The 16,724-nt window shown below is 39.1% G+C and overlaps 1 protein-coding gene across 1 annotated transcript in view; it reads left to right on the top strand.

Moving 5' to 3' along the window:
* The window catches only part of FREM2 (FRAS1 related extracellular matrix 2), a 165,836-nt gene that overhangs the window by 62,501 nt on the left and 86,611 nt on the right, over nucleotides 1-16,724 (top strand). Inside the window, exon 3 of the mRNA XM_025462413.3 lies at nucleotides 11,539-11,685. Coding sequence (XP_025318198.3) covers nucleotides 11,539-11,685 — 147 coding nt within the window. The remainder of the gene's footprint in view (nucleotides 1-11,538; nucleotides 11,686-16,724) is intronic.

Here is a 16,724-nt window from a genome sequence, read left to right as displayed (position 1 = left end):
TTATGACTTGTATGGTTTATCTTGGCCTAAAAGAATTTGTCACACTAATCATGTTTTTTTTAAGTTGGTTGATACAGAGAGAGAGAAACTTTCACCTGTGGTATGCATTTGGATTTTTACCAAATAAACACTTAGGCCCAAAACTCTTCCAAGAAATGTAGTCATTGTTTCTTTCTATTGCTCAAAATAAATGAGCTCTTAAAGTACTTTCCTTTATACCATTTTCTTCAGAACTAAAAAAATGTATTATGACTTCAGATTTTATGCTTATTTATTTTAAAGATTTTATTTATTTATTCATGAGAGACACACAGAGAGAGAGGCAGAAACACAGGCAGAGGGGGAAGCAGGCTCCCTGTGGGGAGCCCAATGTGGGACTCCATCCCAGGGATCAGGATCTAAGCCAAAGGCAGACCTCAACGGGGGAGCCACCCAGGTATCCCTTATGCATATTTAAATAAGGCCTAAAATTTCAAGCCCTGAGGACATAGCATGCCTAAATTGTGAGACCTTTAAATAAAGGTTTTAGTTTCTCATCCTGGTTTGTTACAAAAGTTACTCATAAAGCTTGCTGACAATGTTTACTTAAAAGTTTTTAACCCAGATGGCTATTGAAGGATCACTAGAATACCTTATCATTGTTACTAATAATGGCTTCTGATTTATAATAACATTTTTCCCTCAGTATGAGTAGTTTTCTTTAAACAGACAGGGGTAGTGAATTAAACACTAAAAATTTTTTAAACTTTCTGGTTAGAAAGCAAGAGCATCCAACTTGTAAATTATTGTCTAAACGCAATGGACAGTTTTGCAAAGTTTTAAAAAGACATGAATGTCTTTCTAAAACATACTTATTAGAAAGTGTAGACTGTAGAACTTTGGTAAAATTCAGTGGAAGATAGTCTTTCTTGACTTCCATCCATACAAAGTTAGTTGCCAAAAAATTTTTAATAAGGAGTTCTTTGATGTGGTAGTTTGGCAAGACTTTATGTCAGGTCTGTAGTTCGAGTATTCATGGTATTGGCTGCTTACTGTGGGCATCTTTGGTTAGCCATTTGGTTTGTTCATGGGTGAATTTTAATATTTTAGGAATTGCTCTTTTAATGCATACAAAATTTTTATTTTCCTTACAGCAATATTTATAGACTCATTTATATCATAATGCAGATTTTCTCTTCCGCTGTCAAAAAAATCCCATTGTGCAGGGGAGGTATTTGTGGGGTATATGTGAATGGTATCTTTGATTCCTAGTCTGTCTCTATTCATATGACTCCTTAAATAATTCTACCAAGTTATATTTCTTAGGCAGAATTCAGATTATGTCTTCATCTACCCCATGTCCCTTAGTAGTTCCTCACTTTGCAGGTTATTTCTTCCTTCCCCACTTTATTTCTGCAAACCCCACAAAGCTGGACTTTGGTGCACATGCTTTCCTTCTCTGGAACCTGTTTCCTTGTGATTCCTTTCCCTTCCCTCCTCTGGGTGGTTCAGAGGTACTGCACGCTCACCGGTTTACCTTTACATTTTGTATTATAACTTATGTAGGATATTTGGTTTGCCCTCCTTACTAGAGTCTAAGTCTTAGAGAGGACTGCATGTGAACTATCCTTGTACTTCACAACATGTGCTGTGAGCTCTGTTCAAAAACCAGTATTGTGGGGCAGCTGGGTGGCTCAGGGGTTGAGCAGCTGCCTTTGGCTCAGGTCGTGATCCCCGGGGTCCTGGCATGGAGTCCTGCATCAGGGTTCCCGCAGGGAGCCTGCTTCTCCCTCTGCCTGTGTCTCTGCCTCTCTTTGTGTGTCTCTCATGAATAAATAAATAAAATCTTTAAAAAACAAAACAGAACACTCTTGTAATGCTGTATTTGGCTAAATCTTTTTCCTACAAGGGCTGGTGCTCTAAGACCATACTGACTTGTCTTTATACTTATTATGTCTTTTTTTTTTCCTTTAGTAGCTAACTATGCAAACGAGTGGCTTTTATATTAATCAGAGACAGCAAAAAAAGAGGGCTGTGTTTGTGGCACTGGAATAATTTTAAAGGGATCAGAGCAATCACCAAAGGGTTTGACTAATTAAATAATACACAAGTTAAGTACAAAAGCTAGCTTTGTAAAATTAATCTGAAATAAATGAAAAGAGAATGTGGAAAACAAACATGACATTGATGATAGTCTACTTCATTCCCCACCCCTCTCCCCTTCCTTCCTTGACAGACCTCAAAGACAAGGCTTTTGTAGTTTAGCACAGGAGCAATAGCCAGAAAACCAGATGTGATCCCACAATCTTTCTTTTAAATTTTAAGTCTAAAAATAATAATAATAATAATAATAAAATTAAATAAATAAATAAATTTTAAGTCTAGAAATCAAGACTTCAAATCTTGATGTTTGCTGCTGAGCACAAACAGACCTATGAACATGTGTCCTGACTCAAGACTTGAAAACAGCTATAGTAACAGACTAATTCTAAAGTGTCTCCATTGTGTTCTCAGCTCTAATATTCCAGGATTCTGGGTGAAAATTCACTCACCGTATTTTAATTCATAGAATGGCTCTTATGCTGTCATTCCATCTTCATCCCTCCTTCCCGGCCATCAAATTTTTTTTTTAATTTTTATTTATTTATGATAGTCACACACAGAGAGAGAGAGAGAGAGAGGCAGAGACACAGGCAGAGGGAGAAGCAGGCTCCATGCACCGGGAGCCCGACGTGGGATTCGATCCCGGGTCTCCAGGATCGCGCCCTGGGCCAAAGGCAGGCGCCAAACCGCTGCGCCACCCAGGGATCCCCCAGCCATCAAATTTAAATTTCAGTAATAATAGAAACAATTTAGGTTAAAGAAGGTTTCTTCTTCATCTTCTTCTTCTTCTTTTTTTTTTTTTTTTAACAGATTAAGGCACCTCTGGGGTTTTATTCTCTTATATTTTTCTCTCAGTGTGGATACAGCACACTTTCAAAAGATAATCCAAAATGTAGCTCAAACTGTAATCCTTGTTAATTGCAATGGCTATGTGTTATGTGCTTGGTGCTGTTATACAAATAGGAATTAGAAAACAACCTCACTTCACAGGGAATTAACTAAATGGTGCTAAACCGGTTACTGGGAGAGGTGCTCCAAGCACTGCTTTCATTTCCCCATAGAGTTTCCCTGGGGTGGGGGAGATGTCTGGCGCCACAAAAGGAATTAGGCTCTGGTTTGAACAGAGACCTTCAGGCTAGTAAATTTATTTTAAGAATGTGTTGCCAGAGATCTAGTAAATTTATATAATGTGTTGCCTTCAGGCAGTGCATGCAAGAAGTCTTGCTGCACCAGGTGTTTTGTTTTGTATTTTTTTTCCTTTCCCCAGAGGCAGGAGAAGGTGTGGATCTTCTTGACAAAACTTAACTCAGCTTTTGATAAAGCAGTTACTGTTTCTATGAAAGTATAGGGTTTGGGGGATTCTTAAAATTCTATTTGTTGGGGCCCCTGGGTGGCTTAGTTGGTTAAGAGACCAATCTTGATTTCAGCTTAGGTCAGGGTCTCAGTGTTGAGACTAAGCCTCATGATGGGTTCAGCGTTCAGCAAGGAGTCTGCTGGGGAATCTCTGCACTCCACCCTCTACACCCCCAGTCGTGTGTGGACTTTCTTTCTCTCTCAAAATAAATAAATAAATAAATAAATAAAAATAAATAAATAAATCTTTTTTTAAAGATTATTTATTTATTTGAGAGAGAGAGAGAGATTGAGAACAAGCAGGAGAAAAGGGCAGAGGGAGAAGCAGACACTCGGCTGAGCAGGGAGCCAGACTCTTGTCTGTTCAATATTGAACAATATTTGAAATCACAGTTTAAATAAAAAGTCCACAAGACTAGACCTGAAAACCCCTAGGTTTTACTTCTCTTCTGCCAATGGCTGCTTGCTAATCTTAATTAAATCACAGCTTTCTGGATTTTGATAAAATGCAGCTGGGAGAAAATAAGCAAATATGAAATCCAGCCTTCCTTCTTGCTCCAAAATGCTTGAAGTTTATATTTGTATTGTTCACCTGCATAATTATTTCTTGAATTAGTTTATGTCCTTATGTCCTTGTTTAAAACACAGAATCACACTTTGTTTTTCAGAACAAAGTTTCCTTGGCCGCTCAGAGCACAGCATTGAGAGGACTAAGTTAGCTTTTAATTTTGATTGCATCTAGTAACCTGCATGCTGTAAATGAGAGCTCACCTTGCAATTATATGTTTGCTTTGTCCTTTGTCTTCTGTGGATGTACACCTGAATTCCTTGTCTGGGCCGTGCATACCAGCAGGGGAGGCCTTCATTCCACTGGATTTAAACTTCTAAATAAGAATGCAAAGTTTTGCACCTTTAAATTAAGTTTAGATTAAGGAAATATTTTTTTAAGCCCAAGGTTAGGAGATGTAAATTCATTGTTCTCATTTCTTTTTTGTTACAGGGGCTGAAAATAAATACTTTCCATTCCTTGTGGGGGGTGGGGAGGATGGGGTTGGGGAGGCGGACAAGCTGAATGAAACAGGGAAGATTTCTGCAGGCTCAGGCTTGCCCCTCTGACCTAGCTGTGCCCTGACGGAGCACTTCATTCAGCCTGGAAGCGTTTTCCTTCCAGCTTCCTGGCTTTTCGCTATGGCCCCATATTCATTCATAAAACAAGCGGGTCTTACTAGTAGCTCCTGTTAACTTTTCTATGATTCAGCCTCAAATATTTGGAAACTCTCCTTAACACCCCTTTGTTTTCCCACCAGATTCTTGCCTTTTGTCGGCCTCACTTCTCATTAGCATGAAAAGGTTTGCTGCTGGTAGAGGGAAACACACTCAGATCACCAGGTTTGCTTCTATTCTGAAGCACTCATTTGTAAAGGGAATTAGAGCAAATTAAAATGAAGTTGGAGTCATCTGTAAATAGAACACAGACCTAAATGAAGTTAATCTGGTTACTCAGAGGAAGTATAGAAAGAATACTAGCAGGCTGCAAGTGAATCCTTGATCTATCACATACTTGGTTAAGGCTAATAATTTAGCCCGCAGTATTTTCCTTTTTCATAGAATGTCGGAATGCCTCATTGGCAGGGTTATTATTGTGACATGCATTGAGATGATGTGGGTATTACCAAAATGACGCTATGACTCCGTTGTGTCCAGCCCTCCCCTCCGAGTGTTTTCAAGGTCCCCAGTGCAGACCTAATATTCAGCCCGTTTACACCTGTACTAGATTGAGTTCCAGTTGTTTTTGGCCAGGATCTCTTATGATTGGTCAGTTCTTGTGTTGTGCCAATTCTGGTTGGTCAAGCCCATACTTCTACTCAAGGGTGTTTCCCATAAAAAGTGCAGCCCTATGGTGTCACCACAGCTCTGCCTGGAATCCCAGTATCTGTGTCCCGCTGCCCTGCCGCAGGGACCTGCATACAGCCCCAGGAGCCACCAGGCCTGGGCGCCAGTGGTGAACTTTTCTGTTGTTGTGTATCAAATGAAGAGGATGTTCAAAAGAGCCCTGCACTGAACCTGGTGTGAAAGAGATTAAGTATCTCTTTAAATTTCCACTTATGAGGGGCACCTGGGTGGCTCAGTCAGTTATGCCTGTGCCTTCAGCTCAGGTCATGATCCCCGAGTGCTGGGATGGAGTACCACGTCGAACTCCCTGCTCAGGGGGAGTCTACTTCTCACCTTCCCCCTCTGCCTTTTCCCCTGCTCCTCCTCTGTCTCTTGCTTACACAAAGTCTCTCAAATGAATAAAATCTTTCAAAAATAATAAATTTCCACTTACGGTTTTCTCTTTTCGTGGGAACCAAAAGTTCATTCAGAAGCCTGGGCATGAATTAGAGATGATTAACACCCTCACACTTAATTCTGAATCTCTACTTTGCCACAATGTTAAAGACTTTGTACAGAGTCTACATTATTGTGGCTGACACATCCATGTCTATTACTTTTTTTTAAAAAAGATTTTATATATTTATTCATGAGAGACACACAAAGAGAGGCAGAGACATAGAGGGAGAAGCAGACTCCTCGCAGGGAACCGGATGAGGGAGGGACTCAATCCCCGACTGGGAATCACGCCCTGAGCTGAAGGCAGATGCTCAACTGCTGAGCCACCCAGGTATCCCCATCCATGTCTCTTACAATGAGCCCTCTCTCCAGAAGCTCCTTTATAGCCCAAAAAAGTCACCTTCCATAGAGTCTGTCACTTCAGTTCTGCAAACAAACATGGATAGGCATGAATCCTGGATGGGAGCTATGCTTAAACCGAGATCCCAGAACAAATTATTGTGAGATTCTCTAGAGGGATTAGGAGGTATTTTGCACCAGAACTCATCCTGTGTATATTGTTGTCCTATAGGTTAAAAATTATCGAGGTGCCTTGCTGGCTAAGTCAGTAGAGCATGTGACTCTTGATCTTAAGGTTGTGAGTTACAGCCCCACATTGGGCATGGAGCCTACTTAAAGTCATCCTGTAAATTCTCTCTGTATGTTCTCAGAATATGGAGGGGAGCCATATGTGTATTTATGCCATCTCCCATCATTGAATGTCAACTCTCAGGGGTAAGGGGAGGGATGTTTCAAAGCCAAGTTGACTTCAGCTTTGCATCCGGGATTTTCAGTAAACTTTGAAATCCACCTAAGGACTAAAGGACAGGGCTCTAGGAGCTCTTAAAGTTTCTTGTGTGGAAGATTCTAAGGCAAAGCAAAGTTTAAAAGATCATCCTAGGGACATCTGGGTGACACAGACAGTTAAGTGTCTGATTCTTGGTTTCAGCTCAGTTGGTGATCTCAGGGTCATGAGATCGAGCCCTGCGTTGAACTCCACACTCCTTGGGATTCTCTCTTCCTCTTCCTCTGCCTCTGCTCACATGCTCTCTCTCTCTCAAATAAATAAATAAATCTTAAAAAAAAAAAAGACCATTCTAGTACAGAAATGGCAATGAAATAAATCCCTTATTTTAGCTTTAGTTTTTGATTTTCACTATAAATAGTAACACAGATGTTGATGGTACCTGCATGGTTGTTAACCACTGTCCTTGCCTTCTAAGGCAAAGGAACAAAACTGCTTCAAGCTCTAGTCACCTAATTTTCCCAGTAAATGAGGTAATACCATTGCCTTCATCTTTTCTAATATAAATATCTATTTCTATCGCTCACTTAGAAGACATGTCCAGCTTTTTAAAATGGCTGTACAGTTGATTCCCAGTTTCAGCTTTCAGTTTGAACTTTATTCTGGGCAAACAAAAAGTTAGCAAGCTAGAAAAAGCTAACCAATAGAATTATGCTCTATCAGTAACTAACTTTTCTCCAAGAAAAATACTTGTGAAAACATTTTTAAAAAATTGTCAAAGCTAAATGGATACCCAGAAATTACCCTGACCAAAACAAGTCAGAGGTATGGCATTAGTTTTGTATTGAAGATGTGTAATTTGTCTTTAGAGAAAGCAGGCAGCTCTGTGTTCTTAGGGGGGGTTAATTGAAGGTTGTGATTCTTTGTTATTCTAAAAAAAAAAACAAAAAACAAAAACAAACAAAAAACAAAACAAAAAAAACCTTATTGTGTTCCCATTGAAAAAGAAAATGAAGAATCCTAAAGACCAGCTGGAAAAAGTTCAAAAGAGGTCTTTTCATCAAACCCTTAATGGCTTTAGTGTCAGGGTTTGGGGACAAAGCCTATGGGAGTGTGGTTATCAGCTGTCAGGCACCTGTTGTTATGGATTTATGACACAGCTAGGGACTTTAGCTTGTTTCCAGTGAGACGTTGAGACTCGTTCATTGTGCATCACAGATGACAGAGTCTGTTCTAGAAACTAAACAAAGTAATAAAATAAGCCCCCAAAATGAAATTAAATAATAAAGTAAGTAATAAGTAAAATTGCAGTAAAAATTTGTCAATAGCTTACGTTAATTTCACCTACAATTTCACATTCAGTAAGCTGCAGCGATTGCTAGTCAAAGTATTAACATTTATTATTCCCACATATCAAGGTTCTAGAGGAGTTTGCGTGGCATGTGATAAATGAATAAATAATGTGTCTTTTCATTCTTTAGATAAAATACAAAGTTCAACTGTGCAAGGTCAGTTTTAATAACAAGAATTGCAATAAACTGCAGCTTATCCCTTAGATCCCTGTACTACTCCTGCATGAGAAATAGTACCTAAGATTTTACAAATTCCAAAACGCAGTAGGATTCACATGAATATAAATCAGAGGTGATGTAGCATTTTACTTATTCAGCATTAAGCTTTATACACTTAACTTCATATTTTCTAGCAAAATATGTATTTATAAAGCCCAGGTTTAGAGTGAATGCTAAGCATTTAAAACAATTCTCCTAGCACATGTCACTGTACCAAGAGCGAAGTTTCTTGGTACTATTTCTGAATTTTATTTCAAATAAAATCTCGGGACGCCTGGTTGGCTCAGCGGTTGAGCATCTGTCTTTAGCTCAGGGTGTGATCCTGGAGTCCCAGGATCGATCCTGCATCGGGCTCCCTGCATGGAGCCTACTTCTCCCTCTGCCTGTGTCTCTGGCTCTCTCCGTGTGTCTCTCATCAATCAATAAATAAAATCTTAAAAAAAAAATAAAATAAAATCTCAAAGCAGCAGACATATGAAATCCTGGCAAACTTGTTTAGCTGTGTGTCTCTTGAAACCCTTGATTAACCAGTAACCTGGCACCTTCATTCATCTGGAACATAAGTATCAATCCGAGAAAATTTTATACGTTTGTAAGTAGAGATGAAGTTAGCTATTCCTAAAACCATGCAAGCTACTTCATAACGGAAGGAAAGGGTTAAATAGGTCCTGAATCATCAGTAATCCCTGGGGATGTCTAGATAAACACAAATCCCAGTGATTTACATTCATAGGTAATCATTTAAAACCTTCACATAGGGTTTAAGAATAGAAGTATGCAGGACGTTTTAGAAAGCCTTTATTAAAAACGATTACTTCTTTTTTTCAAACAAAAGACTCAGTACCAAAAGAGTTCTGTTACATTTATGTAGGATATTAATGTTGCCTGAGAAATGAAGCGCTACTGAATTTCTTTCAGGGATCCCTGGGTGGCGCAGCGGTTTAGCGCCTGCCTTTGGCCCAGGGCGCGATCCTGGAGACCCGGGATCGAATCCCACGTCGGGCTCCCGGTGCATGGAGCCTGCTTCTCCCTCTGCCTGTGTCTCTGCCTCTCTTTCTCTCTCTGTGACTATCATAAATAAATAAAAATTAAAAAAAAAATAAAATGCTGAATTTCTTTCAACAGAGACTGTAGAGTGTGTCTCACTCATTTAGTAAGCACTTCTCTAATAGTTAGGCAAAAGGAAATCTCTTCCCTCCTGGCTCATGTGTTGCAAAAGGGCGAGACAAAGTGAATAGACAAAAGAGTAAACATATATAGGATACGAGGTTATGGGAAGCACTGTGGAGAAAAAATTAATCAGAATATGGGCCTAGAGCACGCTGCGGTTTGCACTGGGGCTGTTTTATATAGAATGTGAAGGCCTCACTGATTAAATATTCCTAAGATATGGAATATTTAGAAGTGTGATATTTTCTGGAATATTTAAGGAAAGGATTAGAATCAGATCTTACAATTAGCTAAAGAGTGTCAGAATTTAGAGAAATAGAGAAACTGGGTGCTTTGTGATCTCTTCTTGGATATAAGGGAAAGAGCAATAAAGTATTCAGAACTATCAACTAAAATTCATTTGTTGAGCACAAGCGTTAACTGAAGAGGTCAGGTGTTTTTGCCCACAGTCAAAACTCAAGAATTAATTTATTATTGGTTTGTGTTGGCTGAAAAGCATTATGAAAAAAGGAATAAAACAAGCAGGAGTCACAAAGTAGACACTCTACTCCTAAAAATCATACTTATTACCTAGGTTTCCTCAATCCTTATTGTGTCGCAGCCCCTACTTTGGACTCAGAAACTAGGATGAATTTGACCAGTCCTGTCCCGAGGAACTCAGGCAGTTAGAGGAAGCACATACCGGCATGTGGACAAAGAATTATAATCACTGGGTAGAGAGGTAGAAGTAAACACAGCAGCAGAAAAGCTAAAGGTGTTCTGAGCAGGAGACAGAGCCTGTGCAAGCACCACCAGCATGTTCAGAGAAGTTGGGTGTGACTGGATGTTTCTGTATAGAAGCACCGTGACGTGAGTGAGGCTAGAGGTGTCAGGATGGACAAGGAATGACTTGGCACAGCACGACAAGAAGTTTGGGAAAAAATCTGGGGCTCGATGGAGTCACAATCTAAATGATGGCGAAGTGAGAGAGAAAACAAAGGTGCTTTCATATAATAATCAGTGAGAAATCCGAAATGTCTTCTTTGTTAATTTAATTGATCAAATGTTATTCTCGTCTTCCTTACCTATTACTTTTTAGAAGCAATGTTCCAAACAGTAGGACACGAACACAGTAATTTTAAAAATATGTCTTCCCTAAATAATTTCTGCTGCACTGAGTGTTCTTCTTCGTCAACTGATAACTCAAAGTCACTCTGACTTTTATGTTAAAAATTTCTAGCCAAGATGAACATTCTTTCGTGTACTCATTCTCTCGGTGTTTCCCCTTGTGCGGATTTTTTTTGCCCTCAGTCCATTAAAGTCCTGAGGTTTTCCTGACTCCTTTCTTTTTCTCTAGAGTAGCTCTCTCTGTGTGAACTCAGAAGAGAAGAAACTAGAGTTAAAATGGTGCCTCTGGCTGTGTTTGTTATTTGGGCTTCTTCCCACTCTTTTCCAGAAAGACTTAAAAGACGTTACCAAGGCCTTTGTTTATAAACCTCACTTTACTCTGAAATAATTGGTGTAGATCAAAGGAAGTGGAGGGATACTGCAGAGTGATGAGCTGATAACCCTTCCTCCTCTCATGTTCCCGGCCCGCAGCTTTCTCCTGGAGAGGCCCTACACAGCTGGGCAGCTCCTGCTGGCAGGCTGGCTCCGGGGTGGTGGGCGTGGGGGTGGGGGCCCAGAGCCTTATCTGGAGAGGAGATGGAGTCAATGAAAAGAGCTGTTTGCTCTTAGGAGTGGAGTGGGGTAGAGCGGGGAAGGGAGGCGGAGAAGCGGTATTTGTTTTTTCTTAAGTGGTTATAATTAAAGCTTTCCACCCAATTGCTCGGTGAACCAGAAAAAGGTATTTGTGAATCTGTGTGTGTGTGTTTAACCCCACAAATGAGCCTTGAGACCCGCTTCAGAAAGAAAACCTGCTCTCCGGCGACACCTTGTGGAGTGTGGGTAATCCTGCAACTTGATGGAATTGCTTCTGGACGCCGCCGTGTGCCCCTTCCTTCCCGGTTGCTCCTTACCTGTGTGCTCCTTACCCATGTTGCCTTCTAAAGATCAAGGAATTTTGTGACGGATTATGTCGACTGTTGTATTTTTGTAGGACAGTCGCCGAACAGAAGCCGTATCTCCAGGTGTGCGCTCTGGAGCTGCGTGTCAAACCAAGTAACTATAGTGATTCTTAACGTTGCATCATTAAAGTCATCCGTGGAATTTTTAAGGTCATTCATTCAAGAAAGCACTGATTTGGGGCTTTAAATTTTTGTTTTCTAGGAGGAAACAAATTAACCAAGCAACATTTTCGTCTGAATTGGGCATGGATCTCCTTTGAAAAGGAATATTACCTGATCAATGAGGACTCCAAATTTCTAGATGTCGTTCTTAAACGTAGAGGGTTTTTGGGAGAGACTTCATTTATAAGTAAGTTTAATTTGCGCTTCTGTCTCAAAATCCCCCTTTTTCTAGTGAAAGTTCATAATTTTACCATGATTAAAATATGTTTAGTTTACTGCTCTAGATTTAAAGCTTAGGGGAATGTTGACATTTAAAGGTTCTTTAACTGCTAAAGAATCTGTCAAGAGTTTTGTGTCAAGGCTAAATCACAGAGACAAAAGGCTGCAAATATAGGAAATGTGTAACCAGTTGCATATACCTCTCCAAACCTTCTACCTACATATGATCTTTCTCTATAAGGTTATTTAACCTTACAAAAATGACGGTAACCACTCATAAATTAAAAAGTTATAAACGTCACTAGACCTTAGAAGAGGCTTAGGCGAATCTGTAATTTAACCATAAGATACAAATCTGCAGGAATGTCAATGTAAAAATATATGAGGGCCACTTTAATAATAAGCAAATGAAAAAACATTCAGTAACCTATTACGCATTGAAGTGTAATTTACTATTTGTTGCATTAGAATGCTCTGCCACAGGTCACAAAAAGTTGCATAAAAGTACAAAAAATACATAAAAGATGTACATTATGACTTTTCTTCAGAACCAACAGTAAAATATTAAATACTTTTTTGCTGCTTTTCCCTTTTAAATCAAACTGAGAATCAAAAGCAAAAAAGAAGGGCTTTTTTCAAGCCAATCCAAGCTCACATTCAATTTCACGGAGGCATAAAATAGAGAAAAGTAGGTATATTGGTAACTTTAAAGACTAACATGGCACAAAATATTTGGCATATTGATGAAAAGTGATAGCACCCCAAGCAATCATATTATTTTTGGTATTGTGGGTTTTATAGACATCTAGGCTGATAGAATTTTCATGAGGTAAAAGAGCTTTCATTGTCAGCTAAGATAGGAATCTAGGAAAATGTTGGCAATAAAAAAGAATAAAAACTGAGCAATCCTGTGTTTGTCTGCAAAACAATTATTTGAAAATTTGCAAAAGCCTTAATGAGTAGATCCCTATGCACTCGCACATGCCCACTCACACACACACACACACACACACACACACAGCACAAACCATGCCTTAGCCACAGCCACAGTCCCCACCCACCCACCTTGTTCCCTCTGATGTTTGGATGCTGGATATTAATTACTCCCTTTTTTCTTAAAGAGTGCTTTTGTTTTTTAACTGTAGAAGAGGGATTTTCACACTACGGTCTGCGGATCTCTTAGGATTACTTAGCTCAAGGGGAACTGGTCCACCTGCAGACCTTCGGCAGCCAGAGCAGCTCTGCTTGCACGCACCTCTTCTCAGCTGTCATTTACACTCTCTGTGCCAACCTTTGAAAGCACTCCTGTTGCTCTCTGGTTAGGAGCATGTTTTCTTTACACACACACACACACACACACACGTGCTCTGCAGACCAGGAATCTCATCCTGTTTTACTTATTGCGAGTGATGAGCCTTAACTGTGCTTTGTGCTTGAGAATAGGGGGAAAATAACTAAAACACAGAGAACCTTAGCAATTCTTAAGGATGCCTTCACCTATTTGCATTTTGCCTGAATTCCTGGTGGGTATACTCAATTTACTCACATACACAACATCCACGCAATTCATGGAAAAGTTAACAGTTGAAAGATATTTTGAAATGGGAAATCTTTCCACATTTTTCTCTTCGTTTTCTTTTTAAAGCTGAATCCTAAAATGTCAAACAAGAGCTCTTTTTCTCTCCCAATGTTATTTTTTCTGTGAACTCTTATTTCCTATGAGTGGAGATGAGTTCCAGCTATTCTACAAAGGTTCTTAACTCTCCTTGGTTAACCTCACGTTACTTAGTAACCTGGGGAGATAGGAAGTTGGAAAGACTTCTGTGTGTGGCCCACACCCATCAATCACTGAAGATGGCAGTAGGATTCAAGCTGGGATAGAGAATAGAAGGCAGATTAAAGAGGAAGGCAGCCTCCAGGAAGCTCTACAATGAATGTGTTTCATGTTCCTGTTTCCTAAAACCTCCACTTTGACTTACGAACTTTTAGAATTAGATAGCTTACAAGATCTCTAAAGGCAGACTGTCACTTACCTTTAGGAGCACAGCTAGTAAACCATGAATTACATGAAGTGTATATATATATTTTTTTTTATCAGAGGTAACTTTTCATTTTATAACCAATATAACCCATTAATAAATTAAATATGTCTTTGCATTTCATAAGGGTGTTTGAATTTCAAAGATTTTATTACTGCCAGTTATTGAGCATTTACTAAGTAACAAGATACTTCATTAGGCACATTAGGTACTTTTACTTTTGTCTCTTACTCCTAACGACTTACTTTGTTTGCTGACTCAACCTGATATTTTCTTGAGTGCTTACTCAGTGCCAGGCATTGTGTTACATAATGGACTATGAAGTGGCCATCATAGCTGACATTTATTGAGTTCTTATTATGTGCCAGCCCTAGTGCCCAATACCTTACATAGTCTACCCCATAAGAGGAGTGTCTTGATAAACCCCATTATGCAGGTAAAGAAACAGAGAGGTTGTCAGATGTCCAAAGCTACCAAGGGGCAGAGCTGAAATTTGGCCCCGGAGCTAACTTTCTGAACTACCCCACGATGGTGCTTCTTAAATTCTCCGCAACTGAGGAGGTTCATAACCTGCCTGAGATCCCCGTGCTGCTCTGTGGCAGAGGTAGGGTATGAAATCTATTCTCTCCTTCCAAAAGTACCTTGCTTGACCTCTGTGCCATTTTTTCATGCCAGAGGAAAAGATGCAATTGTCGTTTCACTCAGTAAATCAAAGTAATATGTTTTGTTTAATAATTAATTCTTTTTGAAAAAAATAAAAGCGTAAGTTTAAGCCTAATTTGTAAGCTTTTTAATTTCCAGAATTCTTTTTGCCCCATCTAATAATGTTACTTATAACATATATGGTTTACCAGCTGAATATTTGTATCTCCAAGTAAGAGCATTTTTTGAGCATTGTGTGCACTTGAACTGTCCCATCCACCACATTATATGAAAATGTGGACTAATCTGTGGCCTCCACAGTCTATATGCCATTTCTTCATCCTTTATTAAAATGGGCACCTATGTAAAGGTCCTTGTGGAGTTATGAAGTATTTAGTATGTGTCTACCTACTCTCAGATTTTAATGCACATGAGTTTTTCCTGGATCTTGTTATAATGTTGATTCTGATTCAGTGGGTCTGGGATTTCTAAAATTCTGCATTTCTAATAATAAGCTCTCAGATGTTGCTTATGCTGCTAGTCCATGGATCACACTATAAGTAACAAGATAGATAAGCACTATACTCAGAGTAGGTATGTGTGTTAACTATAAAAAGAAAATCTTTATTTTTGATCCAAAACAAGTTTAGTATTTCATCTGTCTTATTTTAATCCTCTAAAAATATAACCTGTCCTTTTTAGTTTTATCTCATGTTTGAGAAGCATATCAACAATTTAAAACAACAGCCTTTTTCTTTTTTTTCACAAGATGAAGGGGCACCTGGGTGGCTCAGTTCAGTTAAACATCTGTCTTTGGCACAGGTCATGAGCCCAGGGTCCTGGGATCAAGCCCCTCATTGGGGTCCCTCCTTAATGAGGAGTTTGCTTGTCCCTCTCCCTCTGCCCCTCCCCCCTGCTTGTTTGCTATCCCTCCCTCTCTCTCTCTCTCTCTATCTCTCTTTCCTTCTTCCCCTCTCTCCCCCCCTCAAATAAATAAATAAAATCTTAAAAAAATTGAAGTCCATTCCTCTTTGCTTGGCGAATCAACAGTTTTGCCTATTTATAACTTACGTATAATTGGGCATATTTTATAAAATCCACCCAAAAAATTATACATGTTTTTAGCAGCAACAGTGAGATTTGGTGTTATAACATACGATTTTTTTAGGTGGATAACTTGATAATCACTTAGTAAGGATGACTAGTTGGAACTAGTGGAAGTTCCTTGTATTATACTCATTCCTTTTTGTCTTTAACTGCCTTTTGAATCCCAAGGAAAATTGCATGATTGCTAAAACAAAACAAAACAGAGAAGTGGGCAGTGGTTATCAGACACCAAATAAAAGATTCTTTGCCTGGCTCATGCCACTGGGGATAGATGGATCAATGAGCAGCATGTACACTGGAACCTCAGAATGATTCCTATCATCATCACCTTGGCAGCGAATTATGGTGGACCCAAGAGGTGTTGACAACCTGCCTGTGTGCATTAGGAACTAGAGAGCTAACAGGAAGTCTGTAACATTCAACAAAATATGTAGTGCTAAAATTCCTGATTCTGTGCACTTTTTCCTACTGACATTAAATAGATCATGTTTTACCTACTAATAAAAAGAAAATGCGGGACCCCTGGGTGGCTCAGGGTTGAGTGCCAGCCTTCAGCCCAGGGTGTGATCCTGGAGTCCCAGGATCGAGTCCCACATCAGGCTCCCTGCATGGAGCCTACTTCTCCCTCTGCCTATGTCTCTGCCTCTCTCTCTGTCTCTCTCTCTCTGTCTCTCTCATGAATAAATAAATAAAATCTTAAAAAAAAGAAAATGCAACATTTGTATCTCAGTTGTTTTTCTGAGCTCTGTAAGACAAAAATATTTTAATGAAATATTTATTTTCATCTTCATTTTAAGATGAGACTAGCAGTAATGTTAGTCAGGTGAAGCAATAAATACACTAATCTTACATAAGGACTGTTATCTAAAAAGACAGAACAACTGTCTGAAACAATTAAATGAGAAATGTTAGAAAGACTTTATTTTCAGACTTTTAAATCTAATAGTTACAAGATTTTATTTTTCCCTATTAAAGCCTGTTTTTCCTACCAACTTCTCTCAAAATGCCAATGTTTAAAGAAATATGCTTGAAAATTATTAACTTGACTTGCTAAGAGGTTCTGATTCAGTACTTAGGGTCCACTAACACAAGTGCTACTGCAATTTTATAATTTTTCTATGACATTGAATTTGTTGACTGCTGACTATAGATAATCTACGATTTGAATACATGGTACAGTAATGTTAAAGATCCTCTTGTAATGTAGTGAAAAACTCAG

The sequence above is a fragment of the Canis lupus genome, chromosome 25 (assembly GCF_003254725.2).
Source record: "Canis lupus dingo isolate Sandy chromosome 25, ASM325472v2, whole genome shotgun sequence".
Taxonomy (NCBI): domain Eukaryota; kingdom Metazoa; phylum Chordata; class Mammalia; order Carnivora; family Canidae; genus Canis; species Canis lupus.
The sequence above is the reverse complement of the archived record's forward strand: the minus strand, read 5'-3'. Positions and strand labels throughout refer to the sequence as shown.